The 25,459-nt window shown below is 33.1% G+C and overlaps 3 protein-coding genes across 7 annotated transcripts in view; 2 read left to right on the forward strand and 1 right to left on the reverse strand.

Moving 5' to 3' along the window:
- Positions 1-1,181, forward strand: part of ddhd1b (DDHD domain containing 1b) — a 42,174-nt gene extending 40,993 nt beyond the window's left edge. Inside the window, 1 exon segment of the mRNA NM_001030246.1 lies at positions 1,000-1,181. Coding sequence (NP_001025417.1) covers positions 1,000-1,181 — 182 coding nt within the window.
- cgrrf1 (cell growth regulator with ring finger domain 1) overlaps positions 1-3,584 on the reverse strand; it is a 50,573-nt gene extending 46,989 nt beyond the window's left edge. For both annotated transcript variants that reach the window (XM_087297846.2, XM_087297845.2), the window contains exon 1: positions 3,058-3,584. The gene's annotated coding sequence lies outside the window, so the exon portion shown is untranslated. The remainder of the gene's footprint in view (positions 1-3,057) is intronic.
- On the forward strand, positions 1,015-21,236 carry stxbp6l (syntaxin binding protein 6 (amisyn), like). Of its 4 annotated transcripts, none has more exons than XM_087296172.1 (10): positions 1,015-1,460; positions 5,032-5,245; positions 5,418-5,491; positions 6,680-6,931; positions 8,403-8,564; positions 9,189-9,319; positions 9,398-9,647; positions 10,892-10,990; positions 17,714-17,901; positions 19,670-21,236. In XM_087296172.1, exons 5-10 carry the CDS (start codon positions 8,414-8,416, stop codon positions 19,688-19,690), a joined length of 840 nt encoding a protein of 279 aa, XP_087152298.1. In that variant the 5' UTR covers positions 1,015-1,460; positions 5,032-5,245; positions 5,418-5,491; positions 6,680-6,931; positions 8,403-8,413; the 3' UTR covers positions 19,691-21,236.
- Positions 21,237-25,459: the final 4,223 nt, after the last annotated feature.

Genomic DNA, 25,459 nt, shown 5'->3' on the forward strand with positions numbered 1-25,459 from the left:
GAATATATATAGGATATAAATATAAAGGATTAAAATATATAACAAAACATATTGTTTTCTAGCATACATAAATATGAAAAACCAAAGCTTTTTGAACACACTACGTTATTATTGTGAATTTATTTGTTTGCTTAAAATTGGAACTGAATTTAGAAATAGTTTTAAAACAAATCTGTGTGCTTAAATAACTAAGTTAGTTATTTATAGGCCAATTGATGTCTGTGCGTAAAAGTTTCCCTATCCACGAGAGCGAAAGTGAAAGTAGATTATGAGAGGCCTTATCTCTCGCTGTAGATGCTCTGTTTAACTGTTTTCTTGCAACCGAAATCTTCAGTTTTTCCACTTACTTTACGTCATGTAAATAGCAATTGGGCTATGGCGCGACGCAACTGGCTCTTAAAGGAAATGGGAGATAAGACTCTGATTGGTTTATTCTCAAAACACACCTATAACTCATTTAGAAAATAAGCTCAACCCTTTTAGATCATGCGCCACGGCGCAAAGTGGATTTTTCCATCCTTATATTAGCAAAAATGGATTCTGACACACCCTGAAAGCATTTGCACCCTACGCACTGCACTTTGCACATGGATTGTTAAAATAGAGCCCTTAGTTGCCAAGCTAAAAAAGTGGCTTTACATTTTATTACTCAATGTCCTACAACTTATTCCCTGCTTCAATAATGGTTGCCGCAGTGGAATGAACCACTAATCCCTCTGGTGTATGTTTTGTGATACGGATGCCCTTTCTTCCACAACCATAGTGGCCATAGTGTGTGTGGGTGTTGCCCAGCACTGAGGGAAAACAACCACACACACTACGGACAATTTTTAGTTCATCTAATCCAGCTTGGACTTGAACCAGTGGCATTTTAGCTGTGGGGCAACTGTGCTAACCACTTAGCTGATGTGCCACCTAAAGGCTCGTACACACCGGGATAAAATTATGACTATATTATCTCCAGGCCTCTATGTAATCTTTGTTGTTCCTGTGTTGCAGTGGAGCTGGAGAAGCGCATTGACTTTGAGCTGCGGGAGGGTCTGGTGGAGAGCCGCTACTGGTCAGCAGTAACGTCACACACGGCCTACTGGTGCTCGCACGACGTGGCTCTGTTTCTGCTGACGTTCTTGTACAGGCCAAACGAAGCCAATGACATGGCAGAGGACAATCTCGAATCCTAACACACACTCACAGACAAACTCTCACCCTCAATCACCCTCCTAATTTAGTTTAGCAGACCTCATTCACTGTGCATCAGAGATCCTGTCCTTGTCTTGTTTTTTCTTCATTCAGAAGCACATCCATCGAGGAGACTCACACTCTCCTCTACGTCCCCCAACTAGGACTGTTTGATGAAACGGTGTTAATGATCCTACTAGTAACTTCCGACCATTCACACGTTGACGTTTCCCAAAAGCAGCAAACTTTTCATATTGACCGATGTGTATGAACTTATTATGGTATGGCTCACTGAATTGGAGGAATTCAACTGAATTGCACAATCAGAGGGGTTTTTAGAGGAATGTGTCTGATGTGATTGATTTCCTTGCCAAAAAATTTATAGTTTTAATTATTTTGTTTTTATTTATTCTATATATATATATATATATATATATATATATATATATATATATATATATATATATATATATATATATATAAATTAAGCATTAATATATGTTTACAATAATTAGACGGCAAAATGTTGAGCAGAGCGTCAATGGGAGCAAGTGCACATAGACCTGATGAAAAACTAAGCATCAGTAAATGATAAGGTTCATCCAAAAATTCACCCAGCTTTGGCATGATTTATTCACCCTCACGCTGTTTCAAATCCATGCTTCTTCAGTGAAACAAATGAGGAGCTACATAGCAGAAATAAATTGTAACTGTCATTAGGTAAATTTGAATATTATCCATTATTGTGGATAGCAATGATGGCAATTACAGTGTTTATTTATATATATATATATATATATATATATATATATATATATATATATATATATATATATATATATATATATATATATATTAGCCATTTTGCTGTGAGTCTTTGTCATTTAAATATACTTTTTATATGTTTTAGTTTTTAATTAGTATTTTAGTACTTGAATTATTTCATTTATTAGTACAACAATTATTTAATTTTATTTCAGCTATCAATTTTGTTTATTGTTTTAGTTTTATCTAATATTAACAAACACTTGTTGAGACTTTGTTTCATAAAAGGTCAAATATTCTAGACTTTACGTGAGAAAACAACTACATTATACATATTTCTTTCCTAAAATGCTGTCATTCGCCCGAGCTCTTGTTTTTTAGTCAAGATAAATCATAACAAATGTATATTTTATAAAGGAACCTTTATTTGAGTCAAATATATTCAATTGATGAGGTTAAAGACAGCATACAAGAGTGATCCAAGCTCAACTGACTGAATCTGAGATCTGAGTACAGCAAAAACAACCACTTAGGAAATCTGTAAACTCTGAGTTTGTTTTCATTAGAAGAAATGAGTTTGAAACACCGTAGAGAAAAAATGAATTTATTTATTTTTTTGGGTGAACATTAAAGACTTTGCAGTCTTGTTCCTTTGTCTTTTTCTGATATATTGAGGCATTATTTCTCCTCTAAACTTGCATGACAGACACTTAAACTGCATATTTATTTACTGCATATTTGAATGCACTCTCTTTGCTATGATCTCCATGAATTAAGAGTTTATGCTTTAACATGCATGAAAGAGAAAGTCAGGATGTTTTCCACTGAAGCTGTTAGACTAAAATCCCTACAACTGGATCTCCTCTTTCTTTCCATGTCGACTCACTTAACATTTTTCATTCTCTTTTATGTCATTGACATGTTGTTATGTGTTACTAGTTGTTTTGTAATGTTTTACAGCACCACATTTTGCCATTTTGAAATAACCCTCATTTTGTGTTACGTCCATGTTTTATGTAATAATTTTGTATGATTTGTTTACAATAATCCTGCAAAGCAACACCCCCATGCCTTTATGATGACGAGAGAAAAGCACTTAACATTTCTCCTTACCTCACCCTTGGATGTGCCAATAAACTTAGCCGACGTGAGGTGTTTAATAGGCCAGTCTTCAGCGGGAGGTGCACATATCAGAACTGGACTCCAGCGTCTTTTCATGTTTAGCTTCAGTCGACACCGAGCTGTTCCTCTTTTATGAACCTCGTGTTTTTCATTAAAATTGATATTGACCGCCTGTATTGACTTATTCTTTAGTTGTTTTGACTTTAGTAAATAGTGTTGCTGTGGACGTTGATGGAATGTAAAACAACACAGTTCAACTTCATTCATCTCTGAGGCGTAATTTAGCTTTAGCCGAACACAATGAGTCATCAAATGTGTACACTAGAGCCGTTGTTCTCAAATGGGGGGTTATGATTCAATAAACAGCTACTCTTAGTATGTACACTTAGGGTTCATTTATACTTGACAATGATGCACTAAAAACGGAAAAGTTTTTTCATTGCGTTAGTGAAATGTTTCGCCTACCTACAGATAATTACATTGTCAAACACTATTTTAAAAGCTGCATTATTTATGTCAGGCCATTAGATGGCGATGACACTTTTTAAAGAAACACTGTGCACTTACATGACCCTCATTTGAGGTCAATACATTTGACTGATATACTAATTCCATCATATGTACTGTATTTTGTCCAAGTCTTGCAGCGGGTGTGAAAATTCTAAGTGTACACATTTATTGCCTAATAAGACACTTGGCTAGATTGAAAAAAAATGTTGCAATTCTCATTCATTTTCTTTTCGGCTTAGTCCCTTATACATCAGGGGTCACCACAGCGGAATGAACCACCAACTAATCCAGCATATATTTTACGCAGTGGATGCCCTTCCAGCCGCAATCCAACAATGGGAAACACCCATACACACTCTTGCCTTAACACTCACTTCGGCCAATTTAGCTTATTCAGTTCACAACTGCATGTGTTTAGACTGTGGGGTAAACGGAAGCACCCGGAAACTGACCCAGCCGTGGCTCTAACCAGCGACCCTCTTGCTGTGAGGTGATCATGCTACCCACTGCACCATTGTGATGCCCCAATTGTCATTCTTCTACTTTTTATTTTTTCATTTTGTGTGTGCAACTTTAGAAATAAGTGATAGTTTGCCCCAAAAAATTAAATGTACTCACTATTTACTCCTTAAAATGGTTCCAAACCATTATGAGTATTCTTTTCTCTTGAACAAAAAAGAAGATATTTTGAAGAATGTTACTGGTAACCAGCAATTTCCATGGTAGGAAAAACAGGTATGTCATAGGTTACTGGTTTGCAACATTTAAACAATGTTTTCTTTTGTGGTCAACATAATAAAATAATTCTAACAGGTTTGTGACAGAGCTTTCAGTTTTGTGTGAACTATCACTTTAATGTTTGTTTTGCGGTCCACAATGAATGATAAAATTTGAATTATTGTATTTTAAATTATTTGATAAGCAACTGTTGCAAAATTGTAAAACAAAATACATGTCCTATAAGCAAGTCTTTACCTTTTGCCAAGAAATGTATACTATTATTTAACTTACACTAAAACGTTTCTAAACAACACAGTGGCTTAGTGGTTAGCTAACCACTCACAGCAAGAAGGTCACTGGTTTGAGTCCCGGCTGGGTCAGTTGGCATTTCTTTGTGGAGTATGTTCTTCCCGTGTTGGCGTGGGTTTCCTCTGGGTGCTCCGGTTTTCCCCACAGTCCAAAGACATGTGGTATGGGTAAATTGGGTAAGCTAAATTTTCTGTATGTGTATGAATGAGAGTGTATGGGTGTTTCCCGGTAATGGGTTGTAGCTGGAACCGCACCTGCTGCGTAAAACATATGCTGGATAAGTTGCCAGGTTTATTTTGCTATGATGACCTCTGATTAATAAAGGGACTAAGCTGAAATGAATGAATAAAAAGTTTCTCACAAGGTCTGTGCAAAAAATAAATAAATAAATAAACCTATTAATCCATTTTTACTGCTTATCCAAAGGTGGGTTGTGGGGAGCAGCAGTCTCAGCAAGGAGCACCAGACTTCCCTTTCCCCAGACACTTCCTCCAGCTCCCCTGGAGGGATCCCAAGGCATTCCTAGGCAAAGCCGAGAGACGTACACCCTGCAGCATGTCCTGGGTCTTTCCTGGGGCCTCCTTCTGAGGGATATCCGAGATTTTGTCCTTCAGTCATGTTCCAAAGCTCACGACCATAGGTCAGACTATAGAATTGAGATTGACTGTTAAACAAAGAGCTTTTGCTACATTTTTACTGTAACAAAATAGTATCAACTGGATTGCTGTTGGCATTGCACCGCTTTATCTGTCAAGCTCACGTTGCATTCTTCTTTCACCTGTGAACAAAAACCTGAAACTCTACTATCTAAGGCAAGAACTCTCATCCAACATGGAGAAGACAAGCTACTCTTTTCCAGTTGAGCACCATGGCCTCAAAATTGGAGGTGATTCTGACTCAGTCATTGTTTCACACTAGCTAAATCAGGGATAGGGAACCTATGGGTCGGGAGCCACATGTGGTTACCATCAATAAAAAATTTAAACTGTCACTAAAAATCAGTTTCCTATTGAAAATACATTTAAAATGACCTTTTTATTGTATTTTTTACAGCAAAATGAATAAGATTAAAAGAACGTTTCAACCAATGCGTGTGCCTCGCTGTGGATTAACTTGAATAAGATTAAAAGGACACCAATAAAGGGCATGCAACTTACATTTCAATGGTAACCTTGCACTTGTTAATTCAAACAACATTCATGATGGCGAAAATAAATAAATAAATTCTATAAATTGTCCTTTCTTAATACATGGACTTGCTCAACATGTGTTGCCTCATATATATCCCCAATGGCTCTTTAAAAAAAATGCATTTGCCAAAAAAAATCTAAAATGGCTCTTTGCTGAAAAACGGTTCCTGACCCCTGAGGTTGTCTGACTCAGCCATATTCTACAGCCAAGTCTTAAACTCTCCCTATTGGTCTAGATAGAAAATGAGACATGTTTGTACGTTATCTATCTATCTATCTATCTATCTATCTATCTATCTATCTATCTATCTATCTATCTATCTATCTATCTATCTATCTATCTATCTATCTATCTATCTATCTATCTATCTATCTATCTATCTATCTATCTATCTATCTATCTATCTATCTATCTACCTATCTGTCTGTCTGTCTGTCTGTCTATCTATCTATCGGTCTGTCTCTCCGTCCGTCTGTATCTGTCTGTCCATCTATCTTTTGAGGATCTTTTGGTCTACTTCATTGTGTCAGGCAGGTCCTATTCAAGTGATTTCAAGTGACTAATTAGATGTGGCACTAATTGTGTTTTTCACACATGGCTAAGTAGCTTGTTTCCCCTAAAAGTCCCATGAAAGTAAAATATCTATATGTCTATCTGTCTTTCTGTCTACCAACTATATTCGGTCTATAATGGCTGTTTAATTGCTCAAATTCCAGAAAATATTTAAGAAAAAAAAATTTATTAATACAGAAAGTTTGGCTACCACATGCCTACAACTGTCTTTTAGCTTTTAAAGTCTAATTTATATAAAGTCAATGGCAATCCAATTTCTTTTGTGTGTCTCTCTCTGTGTGTGTGTCTGTGGCTCTGTCTCATATTCTAGTTGCTGACCTAGACCACAGCGGGCTCAGATGCATTTATGATCCTCATAGTGCTGTCTCAGTGGGGAGTTCACTAGGACAAAGCACACAGCCTCTGGGTTTTCTCCGGGTCTTTCCACACGCCCAGAGGACTTTCATTAGACTCTGTGCGGGATAAAGATGGCTTGAGGTGCTGACACACTGATCTGCTGCAAACTTCTCACTGCTTATCTGGGCTCCAGGAAGGAAGAAATCGACTGAAGATCAAGCAGAAGGTCTGTAGATGTATCTGCTTATTCAAAGTTATTTGTGGTTTTATAAATAGAAGTTGGTCTGAGATGGAAAAAATTAAGAGCTAATGTTAACTAGCAAAAAAAAAAATTATAATAATAATAATAATGTATACTTATTTGTAATTCTTATAGGGGTCAAATTTAAAGGGATAGTTCCCTAAAGAAATGAAAGTTTACATTTTGTTTGCTCACTCTCAAAATGTCCCAATTTTCTACGAGTTTCTCTTTGTTTGAATTAATTAATTTATTTATTTTTATTATTATTATTTTTTTGAAGGAATATTGGAAGCCAGTAGCAATTGACAATCTATAGGAAAAATACCATGGAAGTCAGAGGTCGAAATATAAAAAAAAAATAAATAAATTAAAAAATAAACAGATTTGAAACAAGTGGAGGAAGAGTAAATTAAGACAAAATGCTAGATTTTTAATTTATTTAAAGATAACCCAACCCAAAAATAAAAGTTATTTTAAGTATCCACATTTCGTCACCTTGGAATTATAAGGTTCTATCTGCTTTCTGAATGATTTTGAAATATTGAGCTTCAAAGGTTTTGCATTCCAAAGCAAACAGTATGTGTTTAACATTTTTTTATTTATTTGTATTTATTTATTTATAGATAAAAATTCTTAAAAATGTAAACAACTAAAAAAAAACATTCCATAATGTAAACAAGTTGTCATTTAATAATTATGTCAACTCAATTTTGACAAAAATGTCAGATAGAACCTTATTATTCTAAGATGACAATTTATCTTAAAGGAAAAGTTATAATTATCCTCATGTGGTTGCAAACACATAAGACATAAGTACATCTTCAAAATTAAGATTATTATTATTATTGATTATGTTTAAAGGTTTCTGTCCCTCCACTGAAAGTTAATTTAATAAAAACTTTAGAAGGTCCAAAAATAGTTATTAAGGGATCACAAAATTAATCTGTATCAATCAAGACCTCTAATTCAGGTTTTGATGACCAATTTAACTAAAATGAAAAAAGAAGTCATTATAAAAACTATAATTATGATTAAATATGATAAAATACCTTAAAATAGCATTTTATTAAATTATTTCTATAAACATAATTTAATTATTTGAAAAAAAGCTGAATTTCAAGTCAAAAATCATTTTTATTATTATAAAAGTGGAAAACTGCATTTTTTGTGGAAACGGTGATTCATTTTTTCAAAATTGTTAGATGTTTCGAAAGTTTGAAATTATAACAATCAAAATATTTTTGGTACATAATTAAAATGCTTAATTTTTATTTATAAATATATAAATAAAATAACCCAATGTTGGATTTGTATGTATTTACCTTCTTTGAAGCAAGGAAAAGTACAGAGCGTGTTTCACTTAATGATTTTGCAATCAATTATGTTAAATGATTTTAAAAAAGAAACAAAGTTGTCGATTCCAACACAAAAGTCATTGTTGATATTGATTTCCAAGGCATTTTGAAGATGAACATTCAGTCAGCCATCAGTCGTGAGATCTTTGTCCCAAGAGATGAAAAGTTACTGGTTTCCATTGAGGTTAGGAGGAGGATGAAGAGGACGGGACTTTCCCTCAAAGGGCGCAATAAGAAGTACTTGACTTTCCTCTGCTTGTCAGGTAATATGTCTCTTCGTTTACTCTAAAGTACACTCTAAAATAATTGTTAATGTTTGAAAAAAAAAAAGTAAATATATTTGAACCCAGCCGTTGAATATGTCCATATTTTACCCATCTTTGGTAAAGAAACAGAAGTTAAGATTGTCTTTTTTTTCTCATATTGCAATATACACCCAATGGAAACGGTCCTGAAATGAGAAAGAAAATGTAGGATGGTGCATGACTTCGTTTTTTGGGATCTGATTGGATAATAGAAAGTGGGCATTGATAACCAAATGGAGGGAGATTGATGAATGGACAAAATCAAGACATGCCCTGATAGCTCCGCCCTAAAGCCATTCCATGTGACCAGAAATAAAGAAAAGTCTTTTCGAAGGTGAAGGGAAGGTTATGGCATTTGATTAAAGATTCAGATTTGTATAAGATAATGAAGATACAAGATACAGTACATTCTTTATAACAAGCGCTAGTAAATACATATAAAATCAAGAGTACATTGTGATTGATTATGCTGACTCTAAGCAACCCAGCCTTTTCAGAGATCCAAACAGCTGAGTTTGGAAAAGGTCCATTAGTTTGCAATCAGAACTTCTTGAAGATGATGGACTTGATATTTTCATGCAGTCACCAACAGCAGACCAGCTAAAGTCTTCATCACTAAAGTGAAGAAATTCCAAGGCGCGCGACAGTATGCTAAAAGATCTCAGTGGTCTGTGGAGCAGCTTCGCCAGGTCAATGGCATCAACCCTGATAAGGCGAGCATCATCCTGCTAAACTCAGCTCATGTTACCCAGTATGTTCTGTTGTTTTGACTTGCTTAAATAATCTTTCAGGACACTCCTGAGTTTGACCTAGTGTTCGACCGCACCACCGACCAATGGGAGGCCAGCTCAGCCGCAGAGAAGTGCATGTTTGTGCAGGTTTTGTACCATGCATGTCAGAACTACTGGGAGGCGAAGCTCAGCCAGGAAAAACCAACATCCCCTGGAGGCCAGAAGACACCAGGAGCTGTGGAGAGCAAGAAGAGCCCTGCTGCAACAAACCAAACCAACTTCATCAACTGCCAGCCGAAGCTGATGGGAGGTCAGTGAGTTCACAAAATTGGATGCCAGTAGTGACCTTAAGGCAGATTTAATATCTGAGGAATAATTGCACTGTAAAAATGATCTGACAAAAAGTCATGACAACAAATGCTTTTTACTTAATTAAATTAATTCATCAGGCTTTAACAATTTTTTTTTAGCTTTACAAAGTTAAGCATAATATTTTTAGTCAGTTTGGCTGATTATATGTTTATTAATCAATAATACATTAATAATGCCCTAAATAATAGTGTTTTAAAATATTCTAATAATAATTATTAGTAATATTATTATTATTATTATTATTAGTCTAATTTCATCTTTAATTAGTAGTGATAATAATAGCAATGTATTTATATTATTTACATTTTTTCATTGTTTAATGATATAATTATATAATAATAATAATAATAATAATAATGTTATGATTAAGTATTAATAATATAAATACTACTACTACTTCTATAATAATAATAATAATAATAATAATTGTAATAATAATAATAATAATAATAATAATAATAATAATAATAATAATAATTCGTATTATTATTATTATTATTATTATTATCATTATTATTATAATAATAACTATACAAAGTTTAATGTAATATTTTTGGTCAGTTTGACTGATTTTAATTCAATTCAAGTGTATTTGTATAGCACTTTTTACAATAACTATTTTTGTAAGTTGAGATGACTAGAAAAGTTCATTTGATTCAATTAAGAAATTTAAGGTAGGAAGAATTAATTTACAGTGTGATGATGGTCATTGAGTTATTAGACAATAATGCATGCCTAAGATTGTGATAAAAATGTCAATATTTTGTAATAATTCTAGGGACTACAGTTAATTATTCCACTTCTACTATGCTGAACACACCACTGTTGAGGTGTTTAGGTGATATTTGTCCACAAACAGCTCTTGTGTGTAGAACTATTTTATTACGCATCTCGTCTTCTGTCTTCAAGTCTTCTGTCACGTTTTAATCTGATTTATTCAATGTTTAATAAAATTTATTTATTTTATATAGTGTATTTAGTGGAATAACTGCCTGAAATTACTAAAATCATTCAGCGTACTGATACGGAACTGTATTGTGGTCAAGATCTGCCTGGAACTTCTTTGGCTTTGTTAATTAATACAGACCATAAAATGCTCATTAGCCAATTAGAATCAAGCTTTCAACAGCCTAATATGGTGAGTCTATCTGAGAAAAGCCTGTTTTATTCCTCATATTTTAGATGCATGCTCTGTTAATATGGTCATCTACCGCTGCAAGATATTTTTGAATAGAATGAAGACCAGTATGACTGCAAACCAAGATCGGCGTCAGCGTGAAGGTAGGTGGGATTTTTATTGAATTGAAAAAGAAAAGACAAATGTGTATGTTTTGCAAATAAAAAATAAAAACAAGTTGCTGTTGACAAGCAAAACAAATTTTTAAAAACAAATCAATAATACTAATCAAATACTACTATTACTACAACAATGATTGCTATTAATGATAACAACAACAACAACATTAATAATAATAATAATTTTACATAGAAAATATATGTTTTTGAACATTTCGTAAAGAATCTTTACATTTTAGTAATATTCCTAAATATAACCACTACCACTATCAATAATAATACATTCCCTAAATAATAATGTTCTAAAACGTTCTAATAATAATTATTAGTAAAAATATGTATGATTATTATTAGTAGTAGTACAATAATTTCATCTATAATTAGTAGTGTAAATACTAATATATATATATATATATATATATATATATATATATATATATATATATATATATATTACATTTTATATAATTGTTTAAGGATATAAATTTTAATATAATAATACTAAGATTAACAATAATAATAATTATTATTAATAATATTAATATTAAGTAATAATGATATACATATCATCATTATTATTATGTCATTAATATCATTATTATGTATATCAATAATCTTATGATATGAATAATGATATACAAACAAATATATAAATAGTAATATAATAATAACAGCAATAATAATAATAATAATAATAATAATAATAATAATAATAATAATACTTATTATTATTATTTTATTATTATTATTATTATTATTATTATTATTATTATTATTATTATTATTATTATAAGAATAACAATTTGTTTAATATTAATTTAGAAATGTTAGAATTCAAATTACTTTAATTTATAATTGTAACCATTTAACATAATTTCTTCAGAATGCATTTAATAATATTTTTCATAATGATAATATTGATTAAAATATATTCACAGAATTGTATAAATGAGCCTCACATCACACAACCCATAAATAAATTATTATAACTGAAATTTTTAAGGGATTGTGTGGATTTGCATCCTGTGCTGTCTGTCTGCTGGTGTTGGGTCAGATCAGTCAAGCTCCAGGCAGGAAGAGAAGGCTCTTTGTGGGCCTGTCGTCGGCTGGTTGTTTGTAGCGTTTCTGATAGATCTCTTAGCAAAGCCAGAGAATGGTTCCATTGCAGCGAGGGCCCGATTAGTTCAGAGGCCACTTTGTTCCGATGAAGGCAGGCGCAGGGACACAAAGACAGGCGTTGAGGCGGGGGAGACGAGCGGAGATGAGTGAAGTGGCACCAGCCTTCACTGCAGATCATGGATGAATGGTGTGTAATGAATGGGAGACGTGCCAAGCTGCTCTAGAGGCGCTCGATGCAATGATCCACACCTCAGAGTTCATGTCTGTTTTTTCGCAATTAGTGAGTTCAGAAATGCGGAATTGTGTTTTTCACTGTAGACACTTTCTGCAGAACATTGACAACCAGCACACAACACATTGTCATATTAATGATTATCAGTGGTGGAAAGAGTACTTAAAAATCAAACTTCAGTAATAATACTTGCCTAAAAGTAGAGTAATAGTATCTGATATAAATATTACTTAAAGTATGAGTTAAATGTAGCTCTTTCAAAACTACTCAAGAGTAGTGAGTATTATGCTGTAAATGGCTGATGCATTGATATAACTTTACAACAAGGTTCATCAGTTAATGTTAAGTAATGCATTTAATAACATAAACAAACAATAAACAATACATTTACTACTGTATTTATTCATGTTAATAAACGTTAATAAAAATACAGTTGTTCATTGTTAGTTCATGTTAACAAGCATGGACTTAAATGTTAATAATGCATTAGTAAATGTTCAATTGTGATTAATAAGTGCTGTACATGTGTTGTTCATGATTAGTTCATGTTAGTAAATGCATTAACTAATGAACCTTATTGTAAAGTGTTACCGATGCATGTACATGTAGTTTGTAGATGTGTGTGAGCGTAAAATTCTGTAGTGCATTTAGTTATTGGCCACCAGACACGCAACATCATAAGTAGTTAATATTAGGTTAGATTTAGGTTATGTCAGGTGACTAAAATGCAATGTCTAACCAGTGTCTAAGGACAACGTTAGTTTGATGTCTAATAATGACATCAAATGATGTTGATATTTGGTTGATTTTAGGTTTTGTTAGAAACTGTACAAAATCTAACGTTAAGTCAACATCTTAAACAAACGTCATATTAATGAGACATGACATTTATAGTCAGGTATGGCAACCACGATCCAAGGTCTAATAAACGTCATAGTTTTAGAGTCCACACTAGTCAAGCTGTAACATCATTAGACATTGATTTTAGGTTGGATATTGGACATTGATGTCGGCCTGACATTGGGTTCTGACATCAACCCCGATTTTCATTTCCGAACAAAATGCAACGTTCCCACAACGTTGGGGTACAATGTCAATTTGAAGTCATCTTGAACATCACCCAGTTGCCTGCTGGGTGTTTGAGGCCAATTCAAGCAACATAAAGTAAACATCCGTCATCTTCTCTTCAGATATGTCAATGCGCATGATAGTTTGGGATCTCTTTTTGGACGCTTTTAGTCAATTCAATTCAATTCACCTTTATTTGTAAACCACTTTTACAGTGTAGATTGTGTCAAAGCAGCTTCACATGAAAGATCATTGTAAATTGAAACAGTGTCAGTTCAGTTTTTCAGAGTTTAAGTTCAGTTCAGTTCACCTCAGTTCAGTGTGGTTTAATAATCACTTCTGAGAGTCCAAACACTGAAGGGCAAATCCATTGATGCGCAGCTCTACCGATCCCTAACCATGAAAGCTAGCGGCGACAGCGGTGAGGAAAAAAAAAAAAAAAAAAAACTTCACCAATTCGCAAAAGTGTAGAAAAAAACCCTAGAGAGAAGCCAGACTCAGTTGGGCACGACCATTTCAATTTCTCCGCTGGCCAAACGTCTTGTGCAGAACTGCAGTCTCAGCGGCGGAGGCTGTAAGCTGAACCTCAGCGAAGACTCGTCTGTCCCTGTCTGTCTCATGTTCTCCACTCCTCCATGACCACCACAGTAGCTGCTCAGGATACGGCCTTGTCCAGGATATGGACAGGTTAGGATCATCTTGTTGCTGGTCTTTGAGCGAATCATTGACGCTGCATAGTCTGAGGGCCTCGGTAAGAGTATCCCCAGGTGGAAATGGAGAATAAAGAGAATAAATAGCGTAACTGCTGTTCATATTGTAACAAGATGCAGAAACGTTTTAATGCCTCCAAAGAGTTTGCTGCAATTACAAATCGCACATGTTGAGGTGGCGGTTCATTCTGCTGTGGCGACCCCTGATTAATAAAGGGACTAGGCCAAAAAGAAAATGAATGAATGAATCAATGAATCAATTAATGAATGAATGAACATGTCTTGAGGGTAGTTCATTGTGAGGTGATTTACCTTCTATGAGCGATTTGATTGGACAAGATGTGCATAAAATTGTCACCTTGGAATTATAAGGTTCTATCTGCGTTCTGAATGATTTTGAGATATTGAGTTTCAAAGTTTTTGCATTTTATAGCAAACAGTATGTGTGTAACTTTTTTTTTTTAAATAACAGGTAATATACTAACAGGTAATATTGTAAACAACTATATAAAAAAAAAAAAAACATTCCATAATGTAAATAAGTTGTCATTTATTTATAAGAATATGCAAACTTGATTTTGAAAAAAAATGTCAGATAGAACCTTACAATTCTAAAGTGAAGAGATGTTGAAAATGCACATAAAAAACATATTTGCATTGATGGAACACTTTTATGGCATAAATTCCAGTATGCGCATTAAAAAAGTCCTACTTTTGTTATAAGAAATCATGTAATGATAAAGAATACATGAGATGGACAGCATTTGTTGACAAACAAGCGCAGCTAACAACATTGTGGTCCAAATTTGACCAAACCAAATGAGACTTCATTATCTTTATACCGCACCTACCTAGTAGGTGCTGTTTTGCTATTGGTTAGAAGGTAAACTTAAAGCTGAAAAGCGTGGGTTTCCTCTGGGTGGTTTCCCCCACAGTCCAAAGACATGTTGTACAGGTGAATAGGGTAGGCTAAATTGTCTGTAGTGTCTGATTTTGAATTAGTCTGTTTGAATGATTCCCAGAGATGGGTTGCAGCCGGAAGGGCATCTGCTGTGTAAAACATGTGCTGGATAAGTTAGCGGTTCATTCCACTGCGATGACCCCAGATTAATAAAGGGACTAAGCCGAAAAGAAAATGAATGAATGAAAATGAATAAATAAAAGGATGTGAACATCTGCCCATGTTTTTATTTATCCATAGTCTAAACATTTGCCTTTTAACAGTTCTTTTTCTATCAGAAAATGTTATTAGATCAGAAAAAAGATCTATTATTACTTGTTTAGTTTAGTATGAACATTGCTTAAATAATTTTTAAAAAGGCTAATAAAAATAGTTTTTTTTCTAGGGAAATGTTATACCACAAGAAAAATTGCTACAGCGATGTCGCATATTTTTAAATACCATGCATCCCTATTTATATACAAAAAATTTGTCCATGTAAAGATAGACAGGTGAGGCAAATGTATTAAATTACAAATAATTAGGTTGTGTTACATGTTTGATGTTAAAACTTTCTAAAATCAAGAGATGCGTAAAAATAACCCTTTATTTGTTATTTATTTGTTTATTTGGCAGGGACAGTGTACATTAATTAGCATTTCTGCAAATGCACCAGAATTAGCTAGAAGGCTGTTTTTCATCTGTTATGTCTCAGTAAATATCATTAGTGTGAAAAGGAAACAAAAGTTGTTGGTGTCATACTGCCCCCTAGCGTTTATTTTTTTTAATCTAGAAACTAAAAATCAAATGTATGTTGAAGTACATTTATGCTCATTATAATTCACAAAAATTTACGTGCTCAAATGTAGCTAATAAGCAAGTATTTCCAGTGTCTTTTAGAGGTGTAAACTTACACTGGTCCCACGGTTAGTTTCAGTTATAATTATCATGCCACCGATTCAGTTCAGATCGATACCTCGGTGCATCACAGAGATAATGCATGCGAAGGTTGCTTGAACTGTGTGTTCGCGCATTCATGCTTGTGTCTAGATTTGCAAGTATCGCTCTAACAGTCAAAAGAAGTGGAATGGAGTTTACTTTTATTTTCTCCTAGGAGTGAAATAGGGGCTTTTGCTATAACTTCAGTGTCAGTAAAAGACTGTTCAGCAAACACATTGCTAGCCTCCTTCACCATAGTACTCTACCGCAACATAGCTTGCATGAGATTCATTACGTCAGTACATAATAAGCGGTTAGGATCTGTTGTTACTAAAATGACTAAGCCGATCCGCATCTGCATTGTGGTGCACCGAATCAGTGGCGTAGCGCAAAATGCGGAGGCCCCCCTGCAAGGATCGCTGATGGGGACCCCTGATGAAGAGAGGGGGGGGGGGGATACGTCATACGTCAATTTGCATATCACTGACGTCATTACGTTCTACCGTTTCTGTTTAACAGCATATAGTTAATAAAAGGGTATTTATAATTGCACTACACTTTATATAAGCATGTTTATTTAACTAAATTTATTGCTGTTTGAATAGAGTATGTCATTATAGATGTGTAGTGAATGTGCAGTAATCTCTCATATGTAATAAACTCAGACAAGTTCAGAAACTGTCACTAAAATATCTGTGATTGTGAACAAGAAAAGAAAAAACGGTCCAATTAAATTGTTAAAATAAAAGAGAAGTAGATCTGTTTGACTGTACAAGGGAAATACCTTCACACTGCCTGTGCTAAATCATTTGTCGTCGATACGCAGAGGGGTGATCTGCTCTCGGGCTGCAGGTGGGAGAGGCTGCTGTACGAGGACTGACTGGGCCGCCTGTCAGTGCTGTGAGGCGGGGGAGGGGCCAGCGGCATCACACGCAGCTCGTTGAGAAGAGTAGGGACGGTACAGTATGGACAAATGACAGTCTAAAAAAAATTCTCCAATAACACACAAAAAAGTTGCTAGATTTGTCGCTAGGGGGGTCTGAAAAGTCGCTAAATCTAGTGACAAAGTCGCTAAGTTGGCAACATTGGCCGCAAGCAATCAGAATGAAGTAGTCCACCGCTTGAGAGGTGTTCAGAGAACACAGACGTGTGAACTTTGGTTCCGACCACAGTTGTTCCCAAGAGTTTATTGAAAATCGCGACGACGCCTGCGGGCCCGTCCGCTACGCCACTGCAACGAATAAACAATTAATTTTGACATCCCTAGTGTCTATGAAATAGGTTTGCTCTCTTTCCAATCTCCAAAGGGACAACTTTTCCAGCATGGTCAGTTTGCTTAGTACATCACCTTGTGCAGTGTTGTACTTGTGATGCAGAAAGCTTGGAACGTGTATCTCAAACATATAACAAAATGTACAAAAAGTAATGTATTTCAGATTTGCAAACATGTAGACAGCGCCCTCTAGTGGATTTGTCATCTCAAATGTGCCAGTGAAACGTGTATTACGGTTTGCAAAAATGTAGTCAGTGGTGGACATTTCCAGTGAGCCAGGGTTGTTTTAAACTGTGTAGTGCTTGTATATGTCTTTTAAAGTTGTGAGTTTGTCTTTAAGTGTGTATGCATCACATGATACAGCAAATAAACAGCATTTTTGTAAGCTATAGTAATACTCGCATGTGTTTCTGGTGATTTTTTTCAGCAGCAGCTAAATCCTCCAAGAGCAGGAGCAAGAGCAGTCCGTCTCCTCCAACAGTGAGAAAGATGGGGAATGCGATGCGGAGGGCCAGTCAAGTGTTGAGTGAACGAGGCGAGCGTCTGATGAAGGCTGACGACAAGACCAGCCACATGATGCATGGGGCCAGACAGTTTGCAGAGGCTGCTCAGAGGGTGAGCTGATCAGAACACTCATTCACTGTATATTTATATTGATTTTCATATATATAAATAAAATAACTGGCTGACACTTTAGTATAGGAATTAATTCTCACTATTAACTAGTGGTTCATTACCTGCCTGTTAATAAGATATTGGCTATTTATTAGTACATCTGCATCCTACACAATACCTAAACCCAACTACTATCCTAATAAATAAATAAAAATGAAAAGCAAATTGGGAGCAAAAGTTTATTGTGCTAAAATCCTAAATTATATCTCCTCATTTCATAAAACTGCTGTATCTCTTTAGAATTAATCCATTTCGTTTCAGATATTTTGATCTCTATATGAACATTTTGAAGGATCAAAGTTTTCTTTCAAATTTCATTTGATACCTTTGATGATAACAATACCTTCATGATTATAAAAAAAATACAAAAGTCTTAAAGCAGCTATTTTTGTGCAGCTTCTAAGGGCTCTAAATGATGTCAGTTCAATAAAAAATGTTATAGCAAAATAATTGGTCATTAAAAGAAAAAAAAAAGAAAAAAAATATAAATATATATATATATATATATATATATATATATATATATATATATATATATATATATATATATATATATATATATATATATATATATATATATATTAAGTACATTGATTCACTTATTTTTATATATATATTTATTTATTTATTTATTTATTCGAAAATGACTATTGGTTTTCTAAGTAAAACTCTTATTCCCCAATAAGCTTCAGGCATTTGAAGCTGCATAAACTGCAATTTAGAAGTAATTTGTATAAGGATACAAGCGTTTATGTAATGTATCCATTGAAACCATTACAATGTATTTTATTATAATGACACATTTTTTAACAATGGATTAAAACATTTTTAATTGCTAAAAAGCATTTTTAAAAATAGTTAAAAATCTGTACGATAATTTACACTACCTGTCAAAAGTTTTTTTTTTAAGAAAATTATTCTGTTCATCAAGGTGGCATTTATTAAATGTAAAAAAAGTTAAATACTTATTTATGTAATAAATTGATTTATTACTTATTGTATGTAGATTCAAATTAAATTATTACACCAGTCATTATTGCTTTTAGTCTTATTACCAATAATATTAATAATTATAATAATAATATGATAATAATGTGACTCTGAAGACTGCAGTAGTTAAGCTGAAAATCAATCTTAAAATCAACGAAATGCATTATAAAATTAAATGATAAACTATTTTTGAACTGTAATTTTAAATAGAAGTTAACATTTTACGATGTGTACTGAATTTGTACTGTATTTTTGATTAAATTAATGCAGCCTTAGAAAGCAGATAAGCTTATTTTAAAACATTTGAAAATCCTACTGACCCAAACTTTTGACAGGTAGTGTATAAAAAACATGATTACAGTAAAAATGTAAAAGTTTTACTGTTTTTTTTTTCTGAATGAAATGTAAAATTTATTAATGAAAGAAACTCCTAACTTATAAATGTGTATAACTAATGTATAACCATAACTTTTCAGTGCACTAAAAAAAAATTTTTTATATTGTCCCAACACAACACCAAATGAACTTAATTAGATTTTTTTACAAGTTTGAGTGGATTGAGCAAAAACAATAAAGTTGTCCTCCAAAAAACTCAAGTATTTAGTTGTTTCAGCTCATTATGAATAAGTAGATTGAACAAACAGCGTAACTCATTTATTTTGTAATGTGAATTCTATCTGAATAATATTAAGCATTCCATATCTCTTTGTTTCCACAGCTGGCTCTGAAGCAGATCTAGAGGTATTCTGGATGCCCTTTCTGCCGATCGATAAACACGCTAAAAATGAGCTTTTAATCATCTGGTTGCTGGATAACTTAAAATAGTAGCTATTTGTCTAAATCATTCTGTGCAACACTTTTTATTTAGCTTTCTCCTCACCTGCAGACTGAACTCATATTTCTGCATTCTTATTTTTGCAAACCACTGAGAAATTTAAGCAATTGTAATGTGTTCAGTCTGACTCGCAGATCTGTTCACTCTTTTGCCTTTTCTACAGTAATCACAGGATAATATAGCCAGCAGGAGGTTGATCCTCTTCTGCTGAGATGCGTAATACCATGAGACGAGCGAAATTATATTTGTTTTGCACTGGTAGGAGCCTTAAGCCTTTTGATTTTGCTCGCAAAACTAAAGAAAATTGCCTGCCTCAAGGTAAAACACAAGATCAAAATGAAAGCATTACAGCACTTTTGCAATAACTCTTTTGTAGTTTTATCTATGCAAGTTGTTTCCATTTTTATATTTTTCTCACATAGTTTGGTATTTATAAGGCTGAGACTCACTCTTGGGTAATATTTATATTAATTTAAAGCAGGTTTAGCACTTTACTGTATAAGGTAGCTTATTGGAAACACTGTTTATTTCCCTAAACCGTTAACAGTTTTGTAATGTATGTCATTTTAAATATTTTAGTACTTATAGCTTAATGATGCTACTTCTTTAATATATATTTTGTACATATTTAACTAGGTTTCAGACAGATCCTGATTGCCCACATGCTAATGGTCTATTTAAAATATGTAAAGCAACTGTATGTATTTTGTGAAAGCCCTCTACACTTTTGTGTCCATTATATCGCTTTTATATTTCAGTAGATATGTGTGTTCACAACTTGTGGCTACTTTATTTTTTCCATACAAGCTCACTAACAAATGAACAAATTTATAAAGAGAGAGAGAGAAAAAAGACAAGAAACAAAATCCAGTCACCTTATTAGAATTAAAAGGATTAATCTGGTAATTAAGATAAACACTTGCATACACTTTATTTATGTTATTTGTGCACAAGTGTTTCTCCATATATCACATACAGTACAGGTGAAACACTCCTGAATGATTTTCAGTCATCACAAACATGAGATTAGAGATTCTATAAGCTTTTTTTATTATAAAAACAATGTATTTAAATGTGATCTGTGCGACATGATTTTTTGTTCTTCCCTCAGTCTTGGTCTTTGTAATTCTGTGATGTTGTGATAAGACTCAGCTTTGTGTTTGTGATCGTGATCCTCATCAGCATGTCATAAAGAGGCCAGAGGGTGTTTTCTGCATCGATTCAGACACCCTGTTTGGTGTTGACATGTGTGATGCTGCCTGATTGTCTGTCTTCTTATGCTGCTATTTTTCTATGAGTGTTATAATGCCTCTTCAATGTATTTATGCTGCATAATATAAATGTGTAACAGAGAATTCTGTCCTTGTCTTTGACTGTGCTCTTGTCTGCACTTTAAACATGTTAAATGTGAAAATACCCATACTTTGCGCAATAAATGAAATGGGACACACTTGTGATTCTCCTGTTATATGGTAATGTAGTCCTGGAGATCTTAATTTCTGCAAAGTTCAGTTCCAACATACCTGAAGCAGATTATTAAAGTGATAGTCACACAAAAAAGGAAAATTCTGTCATTTACTTCTTTTAACCTTCTTTCGAACACACAAAAGAAATATTTTTGGAAAGCTGGAAACCTGTAACCATTAAGTTCCATAGCTCATATTTTCGTAATATTGAAGGTTTTCAGCTTTCTTTGAAATATCTTCTTTTGTGTTTAGCAGGTTTGGAGCTACATGAGAGTAAACAGTATATTTTCATTTTTTTGGTGAAATATAACTTTAAGATGACAAAAATAAATAAATTAAAGAATAAATAAATAAATAAATAAACAAATAAATAAATAAAATCCAGTGTATGTGATGGTTTTGATGGCGCCGCTTCAGCACTAGATGGCGCTCACATACAGGCAGTGCAACATCCTGCAGACAAGCGTTCTCTAGGTTTATTTTATTTTTATTTATTTTTTTATTTTATTATTGCAATGACGATACATACAGAACAATGCTAGAGGTATACAAAAATGAAAAGTATATAAAAAATTATATAGAGATCCAAGAACTCAATAGGTAAAACAAAATAATACAAAAAGATTTTAAAAAAATGTTAGAGATAAATATTGCTAGGCCTTGCTAACTGACAATAACTTAAAGAGTCAAACAAATATACAGCTTTGACATCTTTTTTGTTTGTACTCTCCTTAATGGTACTTATATAAATATTTAGTTCTTTAAGTACCACTAAAAACAGAGGTTTCTTATTGCTAAATTTACAACGATGGAAATAAAACTTGGTATGATCAGAAGATTAATCACACAAGCTTCATTTTTCAACTTCTTATCATATTTCAAAAAAATGAATTAATTAATAACATATTCATACAGTGAAAGAAAATTTGACAGCACTTTATCAATTATAAATTTAGATACCTTCCCCCATAACCGTTTTGTGACAATGCCAGAAAATATGAGGTACTTTTTGTGGGTATATGAACAGGATTGACAATTGATATCCATGTCTTCAATAAATCTGGTTAAAAAAATTTTAACAGGGTAAAATTTGTGTAGTAGCATTCTCTAGGGGTGCCCAAGCTTAAAAAGGGTGTCCTGACATTTTATCAAACAGGCCTGTGGTGAAAGGGGTTGTTCTTTTTTCTTAAAATATGGACCTTTTTGCAGTTATTAGCCTCATTTTCTATTTAATCATGAGGTTTAAATACTTTTTAAGTACTTTTTTTTTTTTGGTGGATTGGCTTGTCGTATGGTCATCAACCACACCTTTTGATTAACAATTTCCTTAAGATTTTGTAATAAAAAGTATGAGAATAATACTTTTTTTTTCAAATACAAATTTATTGCATCTTATATCATTAGAAAAAAAGACTGCTGTTCAAGTTTTAAATTAAAAACTGGCCTATTGTCATGTATTAGGCAAACACAAACTGGCCAGCACATTCAACTTTCCTCATTCATGCTGAAGTGACAACCAAAAGAGGATTCTGCTTGGTCTTAAAGCATTTGATGGTTATTTTAACAATTTATTATGGCATAGCAGTCAAAATAGGACAAATGAGCTTGTGTATGGGTTAAACTTTAGACCTTAGTCTGTGATGAGCGGGTTTTTCAAACCACCCGAACATCCCCTTGCCTATTGGCCTGTCCTGCCCATCAGATTATGCTACCAAAACTGTATTTGAATGATTCTGAGGTTGGGGTTAAGGATTAGGTTAGGGTGATATTACAGCTCAATTTCACACTCCTCTACATTAAAATTTACACTGACAGCAAAATCTGACGGGTAGCATGTTGCGTCATCAAAATGTGCTTTTTGAATGGGAGGTAGGACAATCTGACAAGGTAGAACAAATCGACAGAACAAGGGCCAAATCCAAATATCATTGAGCTGTGGGCCAAAGGGAAATATACCAAGCTATATTAAATTAAAGTTGCAATGGGCAATTTCCTAATTTATATAACAATATTTCAAAATTTCATTTCATAAAAAAAAAAAAAAACATTACTTTAAACCACATTAACTAAGACAGTATAACTTTTTAAATTAGAACTTAAATTTGTTTAAAGTATAACACATCACATTTATCACATTTAAAACACCGTAAAGTTCAGTTAATGCACTAAACATCCCCATCCATTCTTCATCAACCTTATTCATCATCCATTGTTGGGTGATAGCATGTACATTTAAACAAAATCTGATTACCATTTAATTAAAACATTTAATTTCATTTTTAACAATAAAACATCGAAACATCTTCATAATTTTTCCTTTCTTCTCAGATGGGCCAAATCAGAGGTTACTATAGGCCAACCTTGGCCCCTGGGCCCTAGTTTGAGCATCACTGCTCTAATTATACAATATTTTTCAGTGTTTTAGATGTCACAGACCCCTGAACCTGATTATCCCCTACACTGTAAACGATTTCTTGTTAAATTAACAGTAAGTTACTGGCAACAATTATCCAGTAGCTGCTGTATTTCATAAAACAGTAACATTACTGTAATACTAATTACATTAGTATTACATTTACTGTAAAATGTAATACATCATTTTACTGTTGTTGATTTTTACTGTAACACCAATTACAGTAGTGATACACATACTGCAAAACTGAAAACAGTATTTTATTGTACATTTTTACCATGAAGAACTACGGTATTTTAACGTTACTTTCATTATTACTGTATAGTATTTTACAGTTATTAAATGTTATTTTATTTTATTTAATAGTGCTACTTTATAATGGGTAAAAATGTTCAAAAATTGCACAAGTGTTATTTTAACTGTTCAAGAAATACAAGAAAAATAAAGAAACTGAAACTTTAACTTCACAATAAAGGTTTATTGTGTAAACCATGCTAAAACAGTAGCAATTATTCAATATAACAAAGCAACAGAACACTAATAAACAATTGATCATTAAAACCAGTCAACAATTAATGCATCAAAATTTATTACAATTTTAAAAACAGGTGAAAATACTGCTACAAGACATGATGAAGGCCAAATGATGTGGAAAGGGACAGTGAAAAAGGGCAGCAGCACTTCTGATGATCCTGCAAAAATGACAAGCAAAATCAATCACTGAAGTAAAAACTAATCATCCCTCAAACCATTTAATTCATTCAGAAACGAAACACCGCACTGTTGTTTTTATATATATATATATATATATATATATATATATATATATATATATATATATATATATATATATATATATATATATAACAGTTATAATATATATAACAGTTTTTTTTAATTGTTTTTGTTGGTGAAATACAGTTTGTTGTTAATTCACAATTACACTAACGTTAATGGGGAAAAGATCAGCGGGCATTGTTCTTGAAGATCGCTAGTCAGGTGTCCACACAGGTGTGTAAAAAATAAAGCCTCATCTTAACTTAATGTCCGACTCTGTATAGCTCGAATATCTGATTCCATGATCACACTACTAGAGCTTCCACGGATTTAAGAGGGGTAAACACAGTTCATTCTCACTATAAGAGGCTACATATTTAAAATTAAATAAATAAAAATAATCTAATTTAACGTGACTAATGTTAATTAAATACTTTTAGGCTTTTAACACGTATAAATCCACTTCTAACTTACAGATAAGATTGCGTTAGAGAACATGAAAGCCGTGGGTGATTTTTTAAAATAATGCTAATGATGAGTTACTGATATTTGGTTTGCATAAAACAAAGTAATCACTAAGCATTCATTTTTGGCAAAATCTGCAGAGAGGCTCAGCGACACGAGGAAATGTGTTAAGTTGAGTAGAGAACTAAAGAGCAGTCTAGCCTACTTCATGAAATGTTTGTGGTAATATTCTGCTGTCAATTCGTATTACTGTATTTTAATATGCAACAGTGATGGCATGTCAGTGAGACAAATAAACATTTTATCGAGTCATTTCATACAATTTATTTATTTATTTATTTTTTATACAAACCCTCTAGTGACATTTCCTCAAACTAAATCATCACAACGTTACTGTGCACAGCATCAGTAAAACGTTGAGAATAATTTAAATACTTAATTTTTTAAAACAGTCACTGCTGATTAGAAACTAACATTAAAGCTAAGCTTACAGAAATCCTGTATGCATGACAATATAAAGATGTATTACTCACTGATGTTGAAGCACTTCCA

Source organism: Danio rerio, chromosome 20 (assembly GCF_052040795.2).
Source record: "Danio rerio strain M-AB ecotype USA chromosome 20, GRCz13ab, whole genome shotgun sequence".
NCBI lineage: Eukaryota > Metazoa > Chordata > Actinopteri > Cypriniformes > Danionidae > Danio > Danio rerio.